Source organism: Semicossyphus pulcher, unplaced genomic scaffold (genome assembly GCF_022749685.1).
Source record: "Semicossyphus pulcher isolate SPU_LCO1_2020_fin unplaced genomic scaffold, fSemPul1.0.p SCAF_4, whole genome shotgun sequence".
NCBI classification, from domain to species: domain Eukaryota; kingdom Metazoa; phylum Chordata; class Actinopteri; order Labriformes; family Labridae; genus Semicossyphus; species Semicossyphus pulcher.
The window spans coordinates 24,959,057-24,978,144 of record NW_027211715.1 but is presented as its reverse complement, the minus strand read 5'-3'; the positions used below and the strand labels follow the sequence as shown (position 1 = coordinate 24,978,144).

Sequence of the window (19,088 nt, the reverse complement as noted above, 5' to 3'; positions counted from 1 at the left end):
ACAACTTTAAATGCATGAATGAGACTGTATATTAACAGTTGGGTTTACTATTTCTAGAATCACTAATAGGCTTTTATTTATGTTTTAATGTGTACTCTCTGTTATAACGAGCTGAGGGAGAAGCTCTTTGCCTGCAATCTATCACAGCCACACCATTAGAACCAGTAAAGGAAATCCATCTGGCACATTATGATGTCCTGTGCACATTACCAACACATGAAACGGGACATAAAACAAGAATAAACGAGAAGCATCATTCAAGGTATAAAATATTCAGACTGCTTGGCTGTTATATGAGAATAAATATAGTCATGTTACCATTATTGTAATGGCGTGCTGTGCTTGACTTCGTGATGTGACTTTTACAATGTAAAGGCAATTTTTTTTTCTCTCTCCAAAAAATAAAGTTTCTGCAGAAATTACAATTCAAACAGTTTGGAGTTTTTTAATCTTTGTTCAAACCCCAGTTTACCTTCAGAGGAGGCTGTCAGATCCTCAGCAGAGTGAACCACTGACAATGTATTACAGTATGAATATTTTAACTAGTGCTTCAATAAACACAATCATTTGGCTTATAGGTCTTCAGCATTATCATAATCTCCTGAAACATGTTCGACAATACACATTCAACAATAAATAATATTTCATCTCATAAGAGTTCTTCACATCATTGGCGAGTCTGTCTCCGTGTCCTGCTCCATCGTCCCTTCCTCTCCTTCTACAGCAGGGGGAGGAGGGGGTGGTAGGCATGAGAGGTCAGGGGTCACGCTGAGGAGATCCGGGGCGAGTGGAAGGACAAGGGCAGGGTGGAGGAGACGGAGGGAGGCCCTGAACCCCTCCCAGGCATCTCTCTCCCCTTCTGCTGCTTTTACCTGGAGGTGAGAAGGGCAGCTTTTTCTACCCACCTTCCACATTTTTTACAAATAATGCTGAAAATATTATAGTCACTGAGACAACTGACAGGGAAAATTCATCAGGCATAAACATTTAAATTGCAAAAACAAGCATTGAAATATACAACAATAAACATTAGATTATGTAGAGCAAGTGTAGGCACTCACTCTGGCTTGTTGCTGTCTCTTGGCCTCGGCCTCAGCAGCCAGACTCTGCTGTAACTCCGCTGGAAAACTGAGCTCGTCTCTGACAGAAAATCAAACACAAGCCTGATCAGAAGGAAGATAACAGCACACTAAAAATCCCTCCTGTCCTCCTGAGGAAAAATCATTGGCACATTTTTTTCAAGGGCAGCGCTACACTTTTGTATTGCACTAATCAGCTTCTTCTGGCTCTCTTTAGACACTAATTTTCCTAACTAAGTTGCAGAATCTTAAAGGACTATTTTATCTCCGGTCTTACATGTCTGCTCTCTCCACCCTGACGCCCCAACGGCAAGCTACAGAGTCAACTCCTGCTTGTATCTGCTGTCCGATCCTCCTCCGGTGCAGCATGGCGTGGCTGAGAGTGTGGTGGGCGAGGATGTCTCTGACCACCGCCTGGACTAGAGTCGTCAGCACTGTGGTCAGACTGGACAGAGCTGCGCTGCACAAAGCCACGTTCTCGATCTGGTAATAGCACACTGCACTCAGCTCTGGCCTCAGCAAGTCCTTCGTCACCACCTGGGGACAGACAAATAACAGTCCTACTTTAATAAACATTTCTTTAAAGGTATTTAAGTAAAAGTGGCTGTTAAATTTGATCTCTTTATGGACTATAAAACGTTTACTGTAAGTTCAGGGAAAGCAGCTATTTCAATAAGAAGCATTTTTACATTTGGAGTGAAATGTGTTTATTGTTCTGTACCGTATGAAGAGGAACCTTCAGCATTTTCAGACGGATGTCGACCTTGTGACACACATCGATTAATGGGAGGTAGAAAATTAGACCTGGAGAGAACAGGGAGAAGGATTAGAACCAAAGACATAAATACCACAGTTATCATATCACCGCTGACAGATGAGTATTAAAGATCACAGTAATGGTTTAACAACCTGGTCCTCTGGGTCTCCCCCGTAGTAGGTGACCCAGTCTGAAGATCACAGCCCTCTCATGCTCCCTCACTACCTGTCAATCAATATGACAGACACAATTCAGGCAATGTAATTGGACCATGGTGATGGTTGGAGAGTCCAATTCATATACAACGAAGCCACTTTTTGTACAACCACACTTCCATGCCATAAATCCCAAATATACACTAATGTCTCCAGATAAACTGCATTTTGATGGTTTAAGAGACATCTCCAATCAAAACACAAGATCATTTCTGTAGTAGAAATCACTCTGTCTCATTACGTAGATTGTGGTGTCATGTTTTGTCTCTGTTTGGTGTGTGGTCAAATTCCTACCTTGACACAGAACCAGATGGAAAGAGGAAGGAAGATGAGAACCAGAGTCAAGATGAAAACCATCAGCAGCCACTCAAACACTCCCAGGTTCTTGCGCTTCAGACCTAGAAAGACCCACATTACACAGAATTAAAGTTTTTTTTTTGAGTTTTGATTTATCAAAACCTGAACAAAGACTTTAAGAATTTCACAACTTTAACAAATATAAGAGAAATAATACCGCTGTTCATGTTTCCCCTGCAGTGTGTATAATGTACCAAGCTTTTCTTCAGGCTTTTACTCACCGTCCTGTTCCGCCGCTTCCAGGAGCCCCAGGTTCTCCTCCTTGACCTCCTCCTCTCTCACGCAGTCTATGTCCACCACAGTGGTTTTCACCTTCACTTCTGTCCCCTGCTCATCTTTCAGATTATTAGCCTCCGGCTTCTGCTTCTGTAGGCTCTCTTTCTTCACTGATGAGGCCTTGGGGACCCTTCTTTCCTTCGACGGCCTTTGACTTTTGGGGTGCATCAGGGGTCCTCTTTCTCTCTCCTTCCTGGGCGTCAATCTGGGTCTCGGTGGGAGACTGGGACGGACATTGGTTGTGTTCTCCATGCTGGCACGAGGCTCTGCAGTAAAGAGCATAGGAGTGATGGCTGTTTGGAGGTTTCAGCTTGATGGATTTGTGAAGAGTTGACTTTTTTGGTGAGTGGATGTAACTGGAGACAGTGGAGCTGCAGTCTAATCAGGCAGAAAGTATGCTAAATGAGGCTGACTCTTGGTCTGTGGGAGTGGGACAGCAGTGGGAGGGCGACATACCGCCCTGTCTGTTTTTAATAATGACAGGTCAGTAAACTTTCGTGTTATTCAAAATTTAGTGTTAAAGCACCAACCTAAAATAAATGAAAAGATTAAGGTATGATTTAATGTAAAATATATATATTTTTTAAAAACATGAAGATTCAGTTATAATTTACTTATCTACAGGTCACCACTTGATCTACAAGCAAATAATATGCTTTTAAAACGGCAGTATATATGTTTTTATTTTTTTTATTTTACTCAAACCAGTGTTTTCGTTAGCTGACAACGCTTGAGAAAATTTAATTTCGTGCCATTAAATAAAGTATAGCCCCTCCTATTTAAGTGTATGTCTTAGTGGAAATAAGGAAGTCATAGCACGTCTTCATCAGGAATGTGCAGACTCAGGCCTCTCTTTTCCAAAGAGCTGATGAAGTTATTCTCTGCTTTTACAGAAGACACACACTATCCTCCCTAGTGGCTTCTTAATTAAACTGACAATTAATTATCTGGCCCATGTGTTCTTCTGCTATGGAAGTCCTGGGTCTAATTGTGTGGGGCCAATAAGACCTGTTTCAACTGGGGTCCAGATGGGTTAACAACATTCAGGGCCCGTAATATATAGCTACATGTCTTAATGTTGTAAAGACTGATTAATCTGGTCTGTGTAAATCTTAGTTTAGGCAATTATCATCTATAATTTTTTTTTATTCCTCTGTAAACCCTGTATATCAAAGCTTTAAAATGATGCAATTAAATATTTATCAGTATCGTCTTACTCTAACTTGTAATTTCACCGTACTGGAGGGAGCCAACACGCTAAACTTGGAAGAGTTTAGTGCTCGTTTTTTAGTTGTTAGTCATCGTCACTTAAACGGTGCAATAAACGATCTATGTTCGAGGTATTGCCGCTGTTTCTGCAAGCTTCAACGAGGTTTACGAGGAAATTTATTTTTATAGCCTGGCAGCTCAAAGAAACAGACCAGTGTTTTGGCCATATTTGAGGAGAGATTTTGATTAATACAAAGTGCGTGTTGACAGCAAAGCGCACGAGGCCGTTTCTTTTGCAACTTGTGTTGCTAACGTCACACAGCAACGTGAACGGTGGACTGCTAGCAACAGGTGTGGAGGTTAAAGAAAAACGGCTGGTCCAGCTACCTGTGCAGGAGACTGTGCTACGATATTGAAGGCTTTGGGTAAGGTTTGGTTTCATAATAAGTTTGACGCAACTCCGTGTGTACTTATAACTTAATTAAAATTGCAGCTGCGGCATCTCCTCTAGCTAAATTAACGTGACTGACGTCCATGCTCAACATGCACAGGTCTTCTGTTGTGTCACGAGGAAGCTAGCCTGAGCGTTATCCTTTGCTAATTTAAAACTCTGAAGCCATGTGCAAAATGCGTGCCCTTTCTGGGTTCTACCTCACTTAAAGATGGTTCATTGGACCTGTAAATGTAATGATATGAAATGTCAAGAGCACGCTGCTTAACAAGTGTAAAGAAACGTTATCCGTTAAAGATGGCGGAAATGTGATCGTTTGAGTTTGAAGTCATAACTTCAACGGCCATCATCTCTTGACATTTTTACATACTTTGGCCGCAGCAATGAATACTCATGTGCAGCCTTATTTAATTTTTCTTTAGGGATGAACGATATTGGTCTTTTTGTCGATATGCCGATATTTTCCAACCCTTTTTGCCGATTTCGATACTGATATATTAGGCACTTTTTCCCCCCACCCAATTGCAGAGAACATCACGATTAAATGAAATTAACCTTGCTGTTAAACTTTGAAAATCTGCCATACCACAGAAATCTTGCACGCCTCCTTCACGCCCTCGCGGAAGAGGCGTGGTGCAGGAAGTGTGCGCGCACACTCGCACCGAGTTAATGTTGTATCATTACTTTGTGTGTTTTTTGTCGGCAGAAAATATTGGCAGAAAAATGACATATCTGCAGATGCCAATATGTTATTTTCAAGCTATTATCTGCAGATACCGATAACGTGCTGATAATATTATGCCTCCCTATTTTTCTGGTTGGGTGCAGGAAGTACAATATTTATATTCTATTTGTTCCTGTAACTGTTTTCTCCAGATTTCAGCGGGCAAGATGAACCACGAGGACCTTTGGGCACAGCTGAAGAAGGATGTTCGTTCCTTGTTGGTTTCATCCAAGGTTGGCTTGGACCCTGAGCAGCTCAGGCGAGATTATGTCACCATGTTGGGATATCCCATGCCCATGAAGCTCCTGGGCTTCAGAAACATTATGGATATGGTGAAGGACATGCCTGACGTGGTGTCAGTTAGCTTTCGGCCAGATGGCAGTCATTTCTTAAAAGGTAGAGTCATTTTTCCATTTGAGCATGTATTTTAATACTTCTAAAGTTCAGCGTTGAGGAAAAACACAGCAGACAACTGAAGTACTGTCCTGTTTGATGAAATCACTCCATTTCTTTTTTTATTTGCCCTTTTAGCTGTTAGTGATGAGTCAACTCGAAACATTGAAGAGCTTGTAGCTAAGCAGCGCACATCCAAGGCCGACAAAAAGGCCTGCAGAGGAGGTGCCCGCGACTTCTCGCACCGCTTCTTTCCCCCCCATAAGCCTGTGGTCCTCCCAAGGAGAGGTCGTGCTCCTCCAGCTCTCCCTGCCCAGCTGAGGGCACAGCTCCGCATACTACTCTCTCAGGTATGGCCTAAAGGTACCCTGTGAAGTCAGTGATGTTATGACAAACACAAGAGCAATGTGGACGGACTCTTCTTTAACATCTTTTTATATCACTGTGGGAAACTGTTTATTTGAGTTTTGCTGTGCACTTAAACACCCTACTAAATCAGAGAAGTAGAAGCCTGACTAAATGTTCTGTTGGTGTTATTTTTTATTTGCTTTTGCCTTTATTTATAGGACAACTTAAGAGAGACAGGGAATGTGGGGAGTAGAGTGGGGGATGACATGCACCAAATGATCGGCACACCGGGAGTCGAACGTGCAATCAGTGTGTCAAGGACTGTAGCAACTGAGCTAAACCAGAGCCCCCTGTTCGTGTATTTATATAAACTAGTTTTTCGTAGCACTGTATCTGTAATTTGTTGTCCTGTTTGAAGTATCGATCAGCCACTCTCTCCCAGGGTCCAGTCAGGGTGTCAGAGCTCGAGTCCTCCTTCCTGCGCTGCTTTGGCCACCTGCTGCGTGTCCAGAGCTACGGCTTCTTCTCCACTGGAGAGATGCTGGAGGCGGGGGCAGACCTGGTTGTTATCCAGCAGAGCAGGCTGGGCTCAATTCTGTCCCTTCGAGAACAAATGCTCCCAAAGGTGCTGCTCAGACCCCTCAGGTCACCAAGGAGGACTGGAGCAATAAAGCCAGAATCTCTTAGAGCTGACAACTCAGCCTCCAAAGAGCCACCAGACACCAGAGCTCAGGCACCAGCAATACCCCCAGGTGTGTTATTATAGAGTCCATCAGTTTCTGGAAATAATGACACATTTATCTTTTTGAACAGCTCACTTGAATGCATCTCAGAATCCATTTAGCGTCTCTTGCTTTGTTTTTGATTGGATAGCTGTTTAGTCTGCTCCTCCTGTGTTTCAGCTCCAGTGAAGCAGAGGCCTCTGAACCAGCCCTTTACTGATACTGCACTGGGCCCTGTCAGCGAAGAGTCAACATCTGTCAGTAACAAACCAGAGATGGTGGAAAAGAACCAGAAAATCAATCCAGAGCTCTTTAAGAAAAAAGTCCTTAAGGTTTGTTTACTTACTTAAAACTTAAGTACCTTACTTAGAACTTAGAACATGACATGAGGGACGAAGAGATCAGACAGTTATTTGAAGAAGCATTTACCCGATTGCCAATATTTCTAGGTATTACTGCATGAACTGCTTTTATTTGTGTGGCTTTTATGGCCATCGTATCGGACATGTTTTATATCGCTGTATTGTGTTGCCAATGTAAAGCACTTTGTGACCTATGTCTGTGAAAAGTGCTTTACAAATAAACTTTACTTACTTAAACTAAACATACAGACAAAACCTTATAAGATCACAAAAATCAAATTGGTTCAGGGAGATTGTGTGTGTTGTCGCTACAACTTACAGACTCTAGTTTTGGTCACACGCAGCATATAAATCATACAGAATGTGATTGGACAGAATCAATTCTAACACATGTCAGCATAAATACACCAAATACTGCTATATAACTGTAATGTATCACCAAGAACTGCAGGAAAGACATGTCTGTAGTTGAGTTTTGTATAACAGTACAAGTTATTTTTGTTTTTTAATTCTGCATCAGCTGGAGGAGGATCTTCGCCAGCAAATCACAGAGAATGGAGTCGCTGGCACCATTAGCCCGGAGCTGAAGAACAAGCTGCGAAAGGTCAGACCTTCCTGCTAGTTTATAAGCAGATGTCTTTGTGCCAGTTGTGACTAAAAGCCTCTAATGTGCTTTGCTTAGTAGGCAGTTCTAAAAGGAAAATGAAACCCTTCATATGTTCATGACTCTCTGCAGGTTGTAAGTCTGACCAGGGGTGGAATATCGTTGCACGACCTGCCTGCAGAATACAAGGTACAAAACAAGATTTACTTGCATGGTGTTATAGGAGTTACAGATAAATTGGTGTTGGGGTTCGAGCTTAAAGCCCCAGTAAACCCAAGTCCACAAAACCCTTCTAACTATGTCATTTAGGGTCTCATGTACACACTAGTGAGCATCTTAAAAGTTTAAGAAATTAGTTTTAATCCAAACTCGAGTTATTGCCATTCCTTCTTTGTTAACTTCCCTGACACTGAGGTGTGGTTATGTATGACATTTATCACGTCATAAATTTCCTTGAACCAATCAACCGCAGTCGTCCCGCCCTCACAGGTGCAGTAACACTTCTTGGCAGACGATCAACCTTCCTCTCTTGAGTCTGAGCTAACTCCTGTCCACATACCCTGAACGTCTCTGCACATACCTGTTGCAATTAACGATTGCCTTTTCCCCCCATCATGCCTGTGTGTGCTGTCCCCGGGTATAATTCCACCATTTGAGATGACTGTGTCATTCTTTTATTTTCCAACTGCGGCGGACTTGGAGAAGCAGCAGTGTTTTCGCTACATACGTTTAGTGAATTGTTGCCGCCGCTGCTTCAGATTTCTGTGAAGTTGTAATTAAACGACTCTTTGGAGATTTCCGCTCCAAATCAACGATCGTCCGTCCTCTCCTCATTGAGGAAGAGCAGTGAAACAGTGACCGGAGTCACAGGGCATCGATCACTCGCGAAGTCTTGGCAACCAAATAAACAACAGCGCGACCAGTTTACTTCTAACGGTAAAAGAAGGTCCGCTCCACATCGCTGACATCGGCATACACTTGCAGTTCTAGTACGCAATGTAAACAATCTACGTGCCTCTATCAGCTGTGCGCTCAATATAAAACCTTCCCCATGCGCCATTGTTGTGTTGACGGTTGCCATGAGAACACGGACAGGCAGACCCCGGCAGGTGTCAGTCAACACGGGATCTGCCACGCCTACACAGTCCTGAGAAATGGTCTGAATATCCAAATAAGTTTTTACATCAAGGTTTTCTCGTGGTTCTGAACATTTATTTTCACTCAGATTTTTGTGGATGCTTTATGACACACTCAGCTCTAATATAATACATGCATTTTTGCTGTTTGAAGCCGAGTATCCAGGGCCTTGAAGAACTCATGAGGACACTTTAAATCTGGAAAGTAACTTGTTCAAGTTTATACTCCTAAGAAAGCAAGTGGAGCAGAGCCGCACGGTTTGTGGTGATGTTATTGTGATGTCACATGTTTTGCTCCTCAGAGGGTTTTTGGTGAGGACTTGCCACTGCTACAGAGCGGCTTCATCAGTGTCACACAGCTAGTCAGTGCTATGAGTGACACCTTCCACCTGAAACCTGCTGGGAGTGACGATGGACAACACTGGATAGTCATGGACGTACAGGACAGTGGCGTGGCACAGTCAGGTGTGTTTCTGCACGATGTGTTCAAATAGTCAGTGTCACAATCCCAGGTATTGCATATAGGTCTGTCTGCCAAATGTGTGCTATATTAAATCTTTATAAAAAATGATTTGCTCATCATTTTCATGATGAGATTTTGACATTTCATTTTTCTAACCAATAATTTGTAATAAGGTTGGAAACTTGTAGACATGGACATTTAATTTGCTTCACATTCAGTGCTTTCCCTGGTTTATGTTGCGGTTAAGGTAAATCTTTTTATGGGGATCGTCTTTAGCTTGGACTCCAACCCACCCCCAACACTGCCTCCAGTGTCTCAATAGGACACCAGTCTGTGTTTGTTTCTGCAATCAGTACTTTACCTATCAGTAGGTTTTGTGAGATCCTGTGATAAAACTTTCCTGTGGAATATTGGCTTTCATCTAAGCAGGAAATGTTTGTTTTACGTTGTAGAGTCAAAAGAGACTGACAGTTCTGGTGACGGTGTGAAGCTGCCATCAAGGAGCTTCGACTTCAGCAGCGGGGCGTCTCCATGGGAAGGCAAACTGGAAGGAGCAGACGAGAATGAGGAACTAGAGATCAATAACAATTCCAAGACCTATGAAGCGGTGGAGACACATATTTTTAATCATGCTATTTTACATTGCAGGACGAATATTTAAGTTGGAGAATCGTGGTTATCATGGCCTTTGTGTGTCCGCCTGTAGGTATCTGAGATGTACCTTGCCAATCAGGCGTGTTGCAGCCCTGCAGTGCCTCTGGACGCTGTGCAGAGTCAGCGTCTCAAACCACCTCTTCGCCATGCAGCTCGAGAGCTTATACCAGTCCAGGTGGAACATGTGGAGTCGCCTGGAAATTTCCACATCAGCTTCAGTGAGCCTGAGAGGGCCCGAGCTTTGGAGAACATGATGATTGAGATGAGGTGGTGGGCATGTTAGTGGCAGCTTAGTCAAAAGATGGTTTAGATAAAATTCCGTTCATGATGTAAAATTGTGTTTTGTAATTACTTACATGTCGATGACATCTTGTAACTTCTATGTTCCCTCTCCCCTTGTCTCCTCCAGACGATATTACACATGTCCCAAGGTGTCAGAGGTCTACCGCCTCCCCGAGCGATTTGTCCGACGGGGTCAGGTTTGCTGCGTGACACCCACAGGAATGTGGTTCTACCGAGTGGTGATCCATCAGATCATCAGCCCCACTGAGGTCGAGGTGTACTATGTGGACTATGGCATCGTGAATGTGGAACAGACTGCCAGCCTCAAGTTCCTCAAGTAGGGGCAACACAAGTAGCTGATTACGGCCTGTGTTTTTGAAAGCTCTCTATAGTTCCTCTCTTTTGTTTCTCAGGTCCTGTTATTTGTTTCTTCCAGCACATGCTGTTCCGTCATCACTCGCTGGAATCAAACCTGCCACTGTGAGTCTCATTGCATACCGTAAAATCTGGACTATAAGTCGCACCGGAATATAAGACGCAGTCGGTTTTTGGGGGGTATCCCAGAGGGAAAAAGGTTTTCTATAGCTTTTGTATACAAGTTATTTTCATTTGAAACACATTCAAAACACACAAATCACAGCCTACCATCTGTTTTCACCATGTCGGGTTTGCACTCTTGCTAGCTGCACTAACTTCTTGTTGATCCCGAAGTAGTCAGCTGTGCCGGTATCTGCCATGAATCATGCATGACATTTTTAGAGAGTTACTTTTATTGCACCTCACACATTCATCCTGCATGTTTTCAGATTGTCCTTGTATATACTTGCCTTTGGTTTATAGAACTCAGTCATTGATTGATTGTTACTCTTTTCCTTTGCCTTCCAACTCTTTCATGATCAGATCTGTTCAAATGTTTCATATGAAAATTGTAAATGAAAACAAAACAATAGTCATGTACAAAATTGTTTAAAAAGATAAATAGCAAAAGTTTTTTAGACTTTTATCTTGCGTCTTGCAGCTGCTCACATTTCCACTCTTGCATTTGAATAAATTCAAAGTGCAAAGCTACAGGTGGTACAGTTTTCTTACCACATGTTAGTAGGAATAAGAGTTTGTTTTTTGGGTTTGCCTCTTGCAGGGCAGCTGGACTCCTGAGGCGACTGCTTCTTTCAAGAGGCTGTGCTCTGATTGCACCCTGGTGGGCGCTTTGGATGGTTACACCGGAGATGTGCTGCAGCTCTACCTGTGTGACACACGCACTGCTATCGACATCTACATCCACACTGTGCTGCTGAGCCAGGGCCACGGGACAGCCTGCAGCTCTGCAGCCAGTGCAGCTGTAAGCCACACACAAACGTTTTTTTTGGGTCATGATAAATAATAGTTTTTGATTGGCTGTAGTGTGTATCTTTGACAATAGGTTAAAGATATACCAGCACACTTCACACCATCAGTAAATGGTAAATGGACTACACTTCTATAGCGCCTTTCTAGTCTTAGGACCACTCGCTACTTGTCACATTCGCCCTTTCACACACACACATTCATACGCTAATTTAGTGCCATGCAAGGCAACTAAGCATTCACACACACTCACACACCGCAGGCTATGCCTGCAGGAGCGGTTGGGGGTTCAGTATCTTGCCCAAGGATACTTCGGCATGTTGACTGTAAGAGCTGGGGATCAAACCGCCAACCTTCCAAATGTAGGCCGAACGACTCTACTTCTGAGCCACAGCCACCCCACAGTAGTGAAGTAGTTAGCAGTTAACCCACTATACTTATCACATATTCAGTACCTACCTGATGACAAAGAGCAGTAATGATATCAGTGGCATCACATGTAATGAAGATTTAACTCCCAACTGTGGATCTGTTTGACTACAGATAAAACAATAATTTTGACATGGTAAGAGTAGAATATAGTTTATGTATTTAAATTTGATCTAAACATGTTTTTGAATAACCTTTCCTTTTCTTTTGTTAGCTTTGTACCCCGGTCAACCCAGTGAGTCTCTACCTGGGGGAGGGACTGGTGGACCTGCCAGAGGTAGAAGAGATCACTTTATCTCCAAAGCCAGCAAACATGCTTGAACCGTCCCCGTCAGCCTCACCAAAGGTAATCCACTCACGGAAAGAGACAGCTGCTGCTTTTCAATGCAGAAATCTTCTACAAACCAAGTGTCCATTCTGCGTTATTTGGTGGTTTGTGGGGGATTTGCAGCTTTATTTCGCAATTGTTTCTCGTCTCTCTCCCTCCTCACTCCCTCTCTTCCTCTTTCTCACTAAGTCCTTTATTTGTTGCTGTAAAGCTTTAATTCTCCACTGCCCATAGCTCTTATCTTACCGACCATACTGTACTGTCTGCGGGCCCATTGCAGCACCACGCACCCTTAACACACACACACACACACTGTTAAGAGGGGGTTGCAGTCCAATGCGATTTAATGTATAGTCACACTGATCTGAAGGTCAAAGCTTGGTGTTGGCCAATAAATAAGAATAGAGCCAATCAGTGGGCTGTTTAATGGATATTGGCTCACAAGATTGTGTCTCTCTTATGGTAATGGGTGGCTTGTTGTAAAAGTGAACATACAGGAAATAAATTGTGTACAGTGCTACTCTCACTGACAGCATTTTTTTCTTTTGCTTAAGAAATAGTCTTTGTTACGAGCTGTAGATTTGTGTGTCACTATTTATATGAAAGCTATCAAAAGGCTACACAGACCAAGTGAAGAAGCAGAGTGTATCATGATGTCCCCCTCTCTGAAATAATCCTCTGACGAGAGGAATTAATCCCATCAACATGAAGAAATTGGATCCAAGTTTCACCGCCATGTTTTAAATAATGACTTTGATGTGAATCTTTATTGACTTAGACATTAATCTGTGTGTGCAGGTATGTCTTTTATTGTTTATCTGAATAATTCTTATGTTATATTTTAACAGGAACTGCATTGAAAATATGAAGTTTGGGCATTTGTTTTCAGAGTAGTATTATCTCCTGATAGTTGTGGATGGAGCCATTCATTTTGGTATTTCAGGAAACCCAGCAGTTGTTGAAATGATATGTTACAGTTAATGTGGTCATCAGCTTCTGCAGGAACAGAAAAACGTAAGGTAAAATAATGTAAGCTAAGGTGACAGGACTTTTTATGTTCATGCCATATGAAATCAGTTAGAGAACAAATGTGCATATATAACGCAATAATAATAATAATAATAATAATTAGGGATAGACCGATAATCGGCCCGGCATTCCGCATTTTGACGCATATCGGCATCGTCCTTTTTTAAATTTTTTAAATTTTTTTCAATCCGACGGCCGATAAGAGATCAATTTAAAACTGGGTTATTTTGGCTCTGATGCAGCCGCGCCTCTCTGTCTGCAGTCACTACTCTGTCTCCAGCGTTGTCCCACCCACAGCACTGATTGGTTACACGCAGAGCCATGGAACGGGTAACAGCCAATCAGCAGTGACACACGGCGGAGAGGAGAAAAAGTTCATTTCTTTGCAAATTTTATTTAACTTTGTTTTATGTACTTAATAAAACTTCAGGAAGTTATTAATTTATTCATTTAAATTTTCAGTTAACTTTATAAGAGATGCTGCTGACCCTGGGAACTCCCTGCGCTTTTTGTTTGTTTGTTTAATAAACATATGCTTAAAGGCATTTAAACAAAGTTAAGTGAGTTTGTATTCAAAATTTTGACGCCAATATTTTCACTTTTACTGCAAATGAATATCGGCTCCAAATATCGGTTATCAGCCTCCTTGACTACTAATAATCGGTATCAGTATCGGCCCTGAAAAAACCATGTCGGTCTATCTCTAATAATAATGCAATGACAGGGTGTACTTTATGTTGGTTTATGAAATGTGCATTAAATACAACTGAAGATTGCTGTAAAGTTACGTGTGTAAATGAAACATAAACCTGAAGGAAACAGGAAGTCTCTCTGGTGTCTTAGGTTGAGGAGTTGGAGATGCCTGGCCTGGAGTTCATCGGAGGGCATGACACCAGCGCCCACATTCAGGTATGTCGCCGAATACTGACCGTGTCCACAGTCCAGTTTCTTCATTACATGCGATCGGCAAACTTTGATTGCCCTTAGTTTCTGTATGAATCTTCACCATCACCTTTGTTTATTGTAGAGTTGTTTTGATATTGATACCAGTATGAGAAATGCCTCTGTTTCAGTATAAAATGTCAATCAGGTATTGGCTAGTCCGTGAGTCAATACACCGTTCCAATATCATAATTAACTGTCCCCCAAAAAATCCACTCGTTCCCTCTTTTTTCAATGATGGCGCTGTTAGCCAAGCTACATGAATGATAAGAGTTTGTGGTGTAATTCTGTTAATGAATAATAAGACGTTGGTGGAGATGATAAGGTAACATCTGTAGTTTGATTGTGCACATGTGTATTGCAGCAAAGCTGATGAGCTGAAAGATGTGCATCAACTGGTAAAAAAGAAAACTCAGCAGAAATCTTGCAGTTTCACCACCAATAAATATAAATCTACCAAATAGTTATGTACATTACAGCCATCATAGTAATGCAGCCTTTCACTTTGCAATAAAGGATAAGTGGGGTTAGACATTGGCATAAAAAAGATTTTATATTTTACACAAAAACAATGTTTATTGCTGTCTTTTTCAGGCAACAGATATCAACCCATTCAATGCTCTGATCCATGACCGAACCCTCAGCTGTAAGGAACTGGGCTGGGCCATGACCAACTACTGGACTCCACCCAACACTTCCACTCCCACCTCCAGTCCTGTGGCCCCTCCAGATCTGATCCAGACTAAGACGAGCCCAGCTCACTGTACAGCTGCTCTAAAAGTGAGACGACTTTTGTTGCGTTGTATGAAAGCAAAATCTCTGTGGATTGCTGTTCTTTGAAACGCCTTTAAAAACTGAATAAGAAGTAATAGTGAATCATTTGTTTTCAGACACTGAGCATGACCCCTCCACAGACTCCATCCAGCGTTCATTCCAGCTCGTGCTGTCCGGCACCAAAAGAGGAGCAGCCCCGGCCGAAGGTCGCTGGCACCTTGTTTGAAAGGCCACCTCCGATCCTGAGGGCCCTGAGCCTCCACACCCCCAACCTCAGCAAGGGTACATATCCACACACACAGTGTGCACTTTAGGCAAGACATAAAGCAACTAGGCCTAGTTTAGAATATTTAAAGTGAGGAACTGTTTGAACATCAGTCCTTAGAAAGAGGAGTTATCGAATTCTTCAAACTGTTGAAAGACAACATTGTGGGACAAAAGTCCTAATGTACACACAAAGCCCTGTCTCCTCTCTCGCAAACACACTCATTTCTAATAGGATTATACAACGACCTTCATTAACCTGCACATGTACACACACAGAGAAGCCTCCAATGAAATCAGACAGTGTGCATGGATGCAGAGAGGACATATTGATTTCCATCCTGCTGCTTACCATGGTAGATGTACCTGCACTGAGACGCTGACACAGACTCAATTAGACCTGTTAGCAGAGCTATTTGACCCAACAAGCTGCTTTCATTGCATCGCATTTGTCTTGATATCTACGCACTGATGCTCCACCATGCTTCCACTCGTGCAGTTTTAATGGGAAAAGGGGAAAACGAAGTGGGTCAGGGCAGATTTATCTACAAATCGCGTTGTGAGCTGTAGCATTACAAAGTGCATTACACAGCTGCACAAACCAATTAAAAACACAGGATAAGAACCAGAATTGGTGCATGACAAATTGAAGATGTCTAAGTCTGTGTGAGAGATCTGAAAATGTGTGTGATTACATTCTGACACAGACTGACAATCTGCTGACGAAACTGTCGGTAAAAGTAGGGCTGCACAATTAATAATTTAACAGTCGCAATTTCCATGTGCGCATGTGCAATAGTCACAGGACGTGCGATAGTGAAGCAAATTAGGTGAAACACATCAAGCTGCTAGTTTTTGTAGTGCAGCTCTTCAACAGAGCACATAGAGAACTGGCCGCTGAGCTGCAGAGTCTGTGTGTCTCTCTTCTGTATTTACAGATTCTACACAGACATGTAGAATCTGTAGGCAGAAAAGTGGATATTCGGGACGGCAAATGTTCTGGTTTTCGTTTGTAGTACCCTTGTAATCCGAGTAATATTGACCAATCACATATCAGCAGGCTGCGGCGTATGCAGGATAAACAGTCCGTGTGGAAAGCAAATACAGAACATATAAGATAGATAGATAGATAGATAGATAGATAGATAGATAGATATAGATACGGAACATAATGCGCTGTAATGACATCCCGGCTCCCATCAGCGTCATCTGACGTCAATTTACCTTCTTATTAATCTCTATAAACAGACATCTGCAGCAAGTTCAGTGAGCAATCTGTTCTAGATCTGAAATTCAACTTGAAATAAATTCCCTTGACGCTGTGTCACGAAAGCAATTCAGATTTCCAGACTTCCTCAAATGCATCAGGAATGATCGAGCCGACCTCTGTTCAACAAACGAGCATTTTAAAAGTCATTTTCTTCTCCTCTCGAGGACAGACCTGACAAAGCTTCATTTTGACTTTTTACAAATCTGCATCACGATGTTGAAATTTTGGTAAAGGTAAGCCCGTCAATTCAAGCAAATCATAGAAAAACAGGTTCTTTTTCTGTAAACAATGCTGCTCGCCGAAAAGGAAGTCGTTTATCGCTAACTGCTGGCTACATGCCCCGGCATGTTCACCGTTCTACCCAGAGGCTATACCGTCATCAGACTATAGCCGATGGGATCCGAGATTGCCACAGCGCTAACCAGCACCAGAACGAGGTGCCGCTGTTAACGGGAATACACTCACTTATGAGCCACCTCGCATAACGGAGTTGCTGTCGTCACAGATAAAGTCGCCGGGAAGATCGAGGCTCCAAGCGGCGAGGTAGCTTTTAAATTAGAGTATTCCCGTTAACAGCGTCATCTCGTCCTGATGCTCATTAACGACATGGCGACGTAAACAACGGACAAAGTATGATGGTTAATTGTTCATATGAACATGAAAACACACTGCATTTATCTGGTATAATTTCCTGTATTTTTTATATCACAATAAATATCGCAGAACAAAAAGATATCGCAATGTTTGTTTTTTTCAATATCTTGCAGCCTTAGTTAAAAGCATACCTGGATCTCAGCTCTATATTTGGTCATTTGGTAGCATAATCTGAGGCTTGTTTGTTGGCGTCCCTCTGAAACTGAACATTGTTTAGTGATTTTGTTTGTTTTGTTGAGTCAAATTTTAGCAAAATTGCCCCTTGCAACTCTCTTGTATGTCTCTTGATGCACCTGCAGCTGAATGTGTCAGCTCTGTGTACTTGCATACAAAGGGGTTATATTGTTTTGGTGCCTTTATCTGTCTTTCTTTAACGAGGATGTATGGTACTATGAATCATCTCTGAGCTGTTAAAGTCCTCTCACTCACTGTTTCAGCTTCAAGCTTTCATTCAGACATCAACTGATGACCTCCATTGGGAATAGTTGTCTTATATTTCTATTAATGATGTGTTTTATTCTGTTGCCCAGGTGTTCCTCTTCCTTCTTTCCCCCAACGGAACTCTGGGATCATGTTTCCTCTGTTTAGGGCGACGCCTCCGTCATCCACTTTGAAGGAAATCCGGACCAAATCACCTGAATGAGTCAAGGAGAACACATGACGAACACAAAGGAAGGAATATTTAATCCTTAATCGCTAAACAACTGATCAAATCTCGACACTCTGTGAGGATCAGGTTTAGAAAGGATTGTCAGCTAGAGTTATGTGAGGATCAAAAGTGCTTAAATATTTTATAAGAAGTTATTTTCATGACATTTTAATCTCTTGTAGATAAGTTAAATTGTGTGTTGGCTCTGTTTATTTGTTTGATATTTGTATAATTGCAGCACTTTCCTCACAGTTGAGTATCAAAAGACATTTACAGTAAATGGTTTGAAAATGAAAACAAGCTTTGAATGCTTTTTGTTTTAAAAAAACGTTTTTCTTGTAAGGATTTCTCAGAAAACAACAAAATGACTGATAAGTTGAATGGTTTGATTTTCTTATAAATTTTAATGTTGTTGTGGAAAGGGTTAAACATTTCAAAATGCTGTTAAAAGCAACATTACAGAACAATGTATGTCAAGATGCATTTTATTTTATTTGGGAAAATAAATTTTATTTGATATTAATACGTTTTATTGTGGTTCATGTGACCGTTCTTTGTAGCAGGTTTTAGGTGTGATCTGTCTGACGTGGATATTGGGACACATTTTGAAAAACAAGAGATAAAGCATTTTTGCTTTATTCTAGCAGCTGTGCATGGAATCATGACGGCGACGATATTAACTAGGTCAAAACCTACTATGTGGCTGACTGCATCAGGTTGATGTGCATCTTTTTGGGCAATGTGTCGCAAGGACTGTCCTTAAGAGACCGATGAGAACGTGTTTAAAAGCAGGTGCCTGCAGCTGAAGGTGAGGACAGTGGAGGAGCAGCCCCGCCTACTCCCCGAACAAAGCATCCAGGGCGGTATAGAGAGAGAGTCGCGTCAGTGGAGGTCCAATATGCTCTATGATCCACCATTGCGATGTCGCAACTCTCTCTAGGGCTGTGAAAGTACCGTCACTTGCTCGCTCACTCAGTCAGTTCCTACACACAGAAAGGCCCTCTAAATCTGAACTGACATTGGCACTTGTCCATTGAACCAGAAACCTTCTAGCTGTGTGGCCACAAAGCTAACCTCTCTGAGAGAACCATGAATAACAAAACATAAAAGGCAGAGTGTTCTTAAACTCAATGACACTTCATGTGTCAGAGCACTTTACTGTGCAGAACTGCTGAAATGTGTTTCATGTGTTATTTAGCTGAACAATCAACACCATCCAATACCGACAATTTCAAAACCTACCACTTTCTCTTCATCCTTCTGAGACCTATGAAGACCCCAGAACTTAAAACTATGTCTTGAAATGTGCGAGTAAAGCAGAATGTGCAGTCCTGAATCATGAGCCTGCATCCTGCTGGGCTCCCTGATCTTTA

The 19,088-nt window shown here is 42.2% G+C and overlaps 2 protein-coding genes across 2 annotated transcripts; one reads left to right on the top strand and one right to left on the bottom strand.

The window, feature by feature from the left end:
- Positions 1 to 662: 662 nt before the first annotated feature.
- Positions 663 to 2,936, bottom strand: nphs2 (NPHS2 stomatin family member, podocin). Its single transcript, XM_069680406.1, has 7 exons — positions 2,630 to 2,936; positions 2,346 to 2,449; positions 1,989 to 2,061; positions 1,801 to 1,883; positions 1,357 to 1,616; positions 1,062 to 1,140; positions 663 to 872 (listed from the first exon to the last, which is right to left on the bottom strand). Exons 1-7 carry the CDS (start codon positions 2,934 to 2,936, stop codon positions 663 to 665), a joined length of 1,116 nt encoding a protein of 371 aa, XP_069536507.1.
- Positions 1,359 to 17,709, top strand: tdrd5 (tudor domain containing 5). Its single transcript, XM_069680658.1, is given in 18 exon segments — positions 1,359 to 1,515; positions 5,228 to 5,464; positions 5,600 to 5,811; positions 6,252 to 6,561; positions 6,691 to 6,863; positions 7,414 to 7,497; positions 7,630 to 7,686; positions 8,936 to 9,098; positions 9,549 to 9,703; positions 9,803 to 10,017; positions 10,160 to 10,369; positions 10,446 to 10,512; positions 11,171 to 11,371; positions 12,020 to 12,151; positions 14,006 to 14,071; positions 14,699 to 14,884; positions 14,977 to 15,160; positions 17,597 to 17,709. Coding segments are annotated over 17 exon segments (2,757 nt in total). The 5' UTR covers positions 1,359 to 1,515; positions 5,228 to 5,235.
- The last annotated feature ends 1,379 nt before the right edge of the window (positions 17,710 to 19,088 follow it).

What these genes read in the sequence shown, in the direction of transcription:
- nphs2 (XM_069680406.1), bottom strand. Translation starts at nt 2,936, where the DNA reads ATGGAGAACACAACCAATGTCCGTCCCAGTCTCCCACCGAGACCCAGA. An exon ending in GGGGAGACCCAGAGGACCAG is followed by an intron (nt 1,884 to 1,988) that starts GTTGTTAAACCA and finishes TGTTCTCTCCAG; the next exon opens with GTCTAATTTTCTACCTCCCA. An exon ending in AGAGACAGCAACAAGCCAGA is followed by an intron (nt 873 to 1,061) that starts GTGAGTGCCTAC and finishes TCTCACCTCCAG; the next exon opens with GTAAAAGCAGCAGAAGGGGA.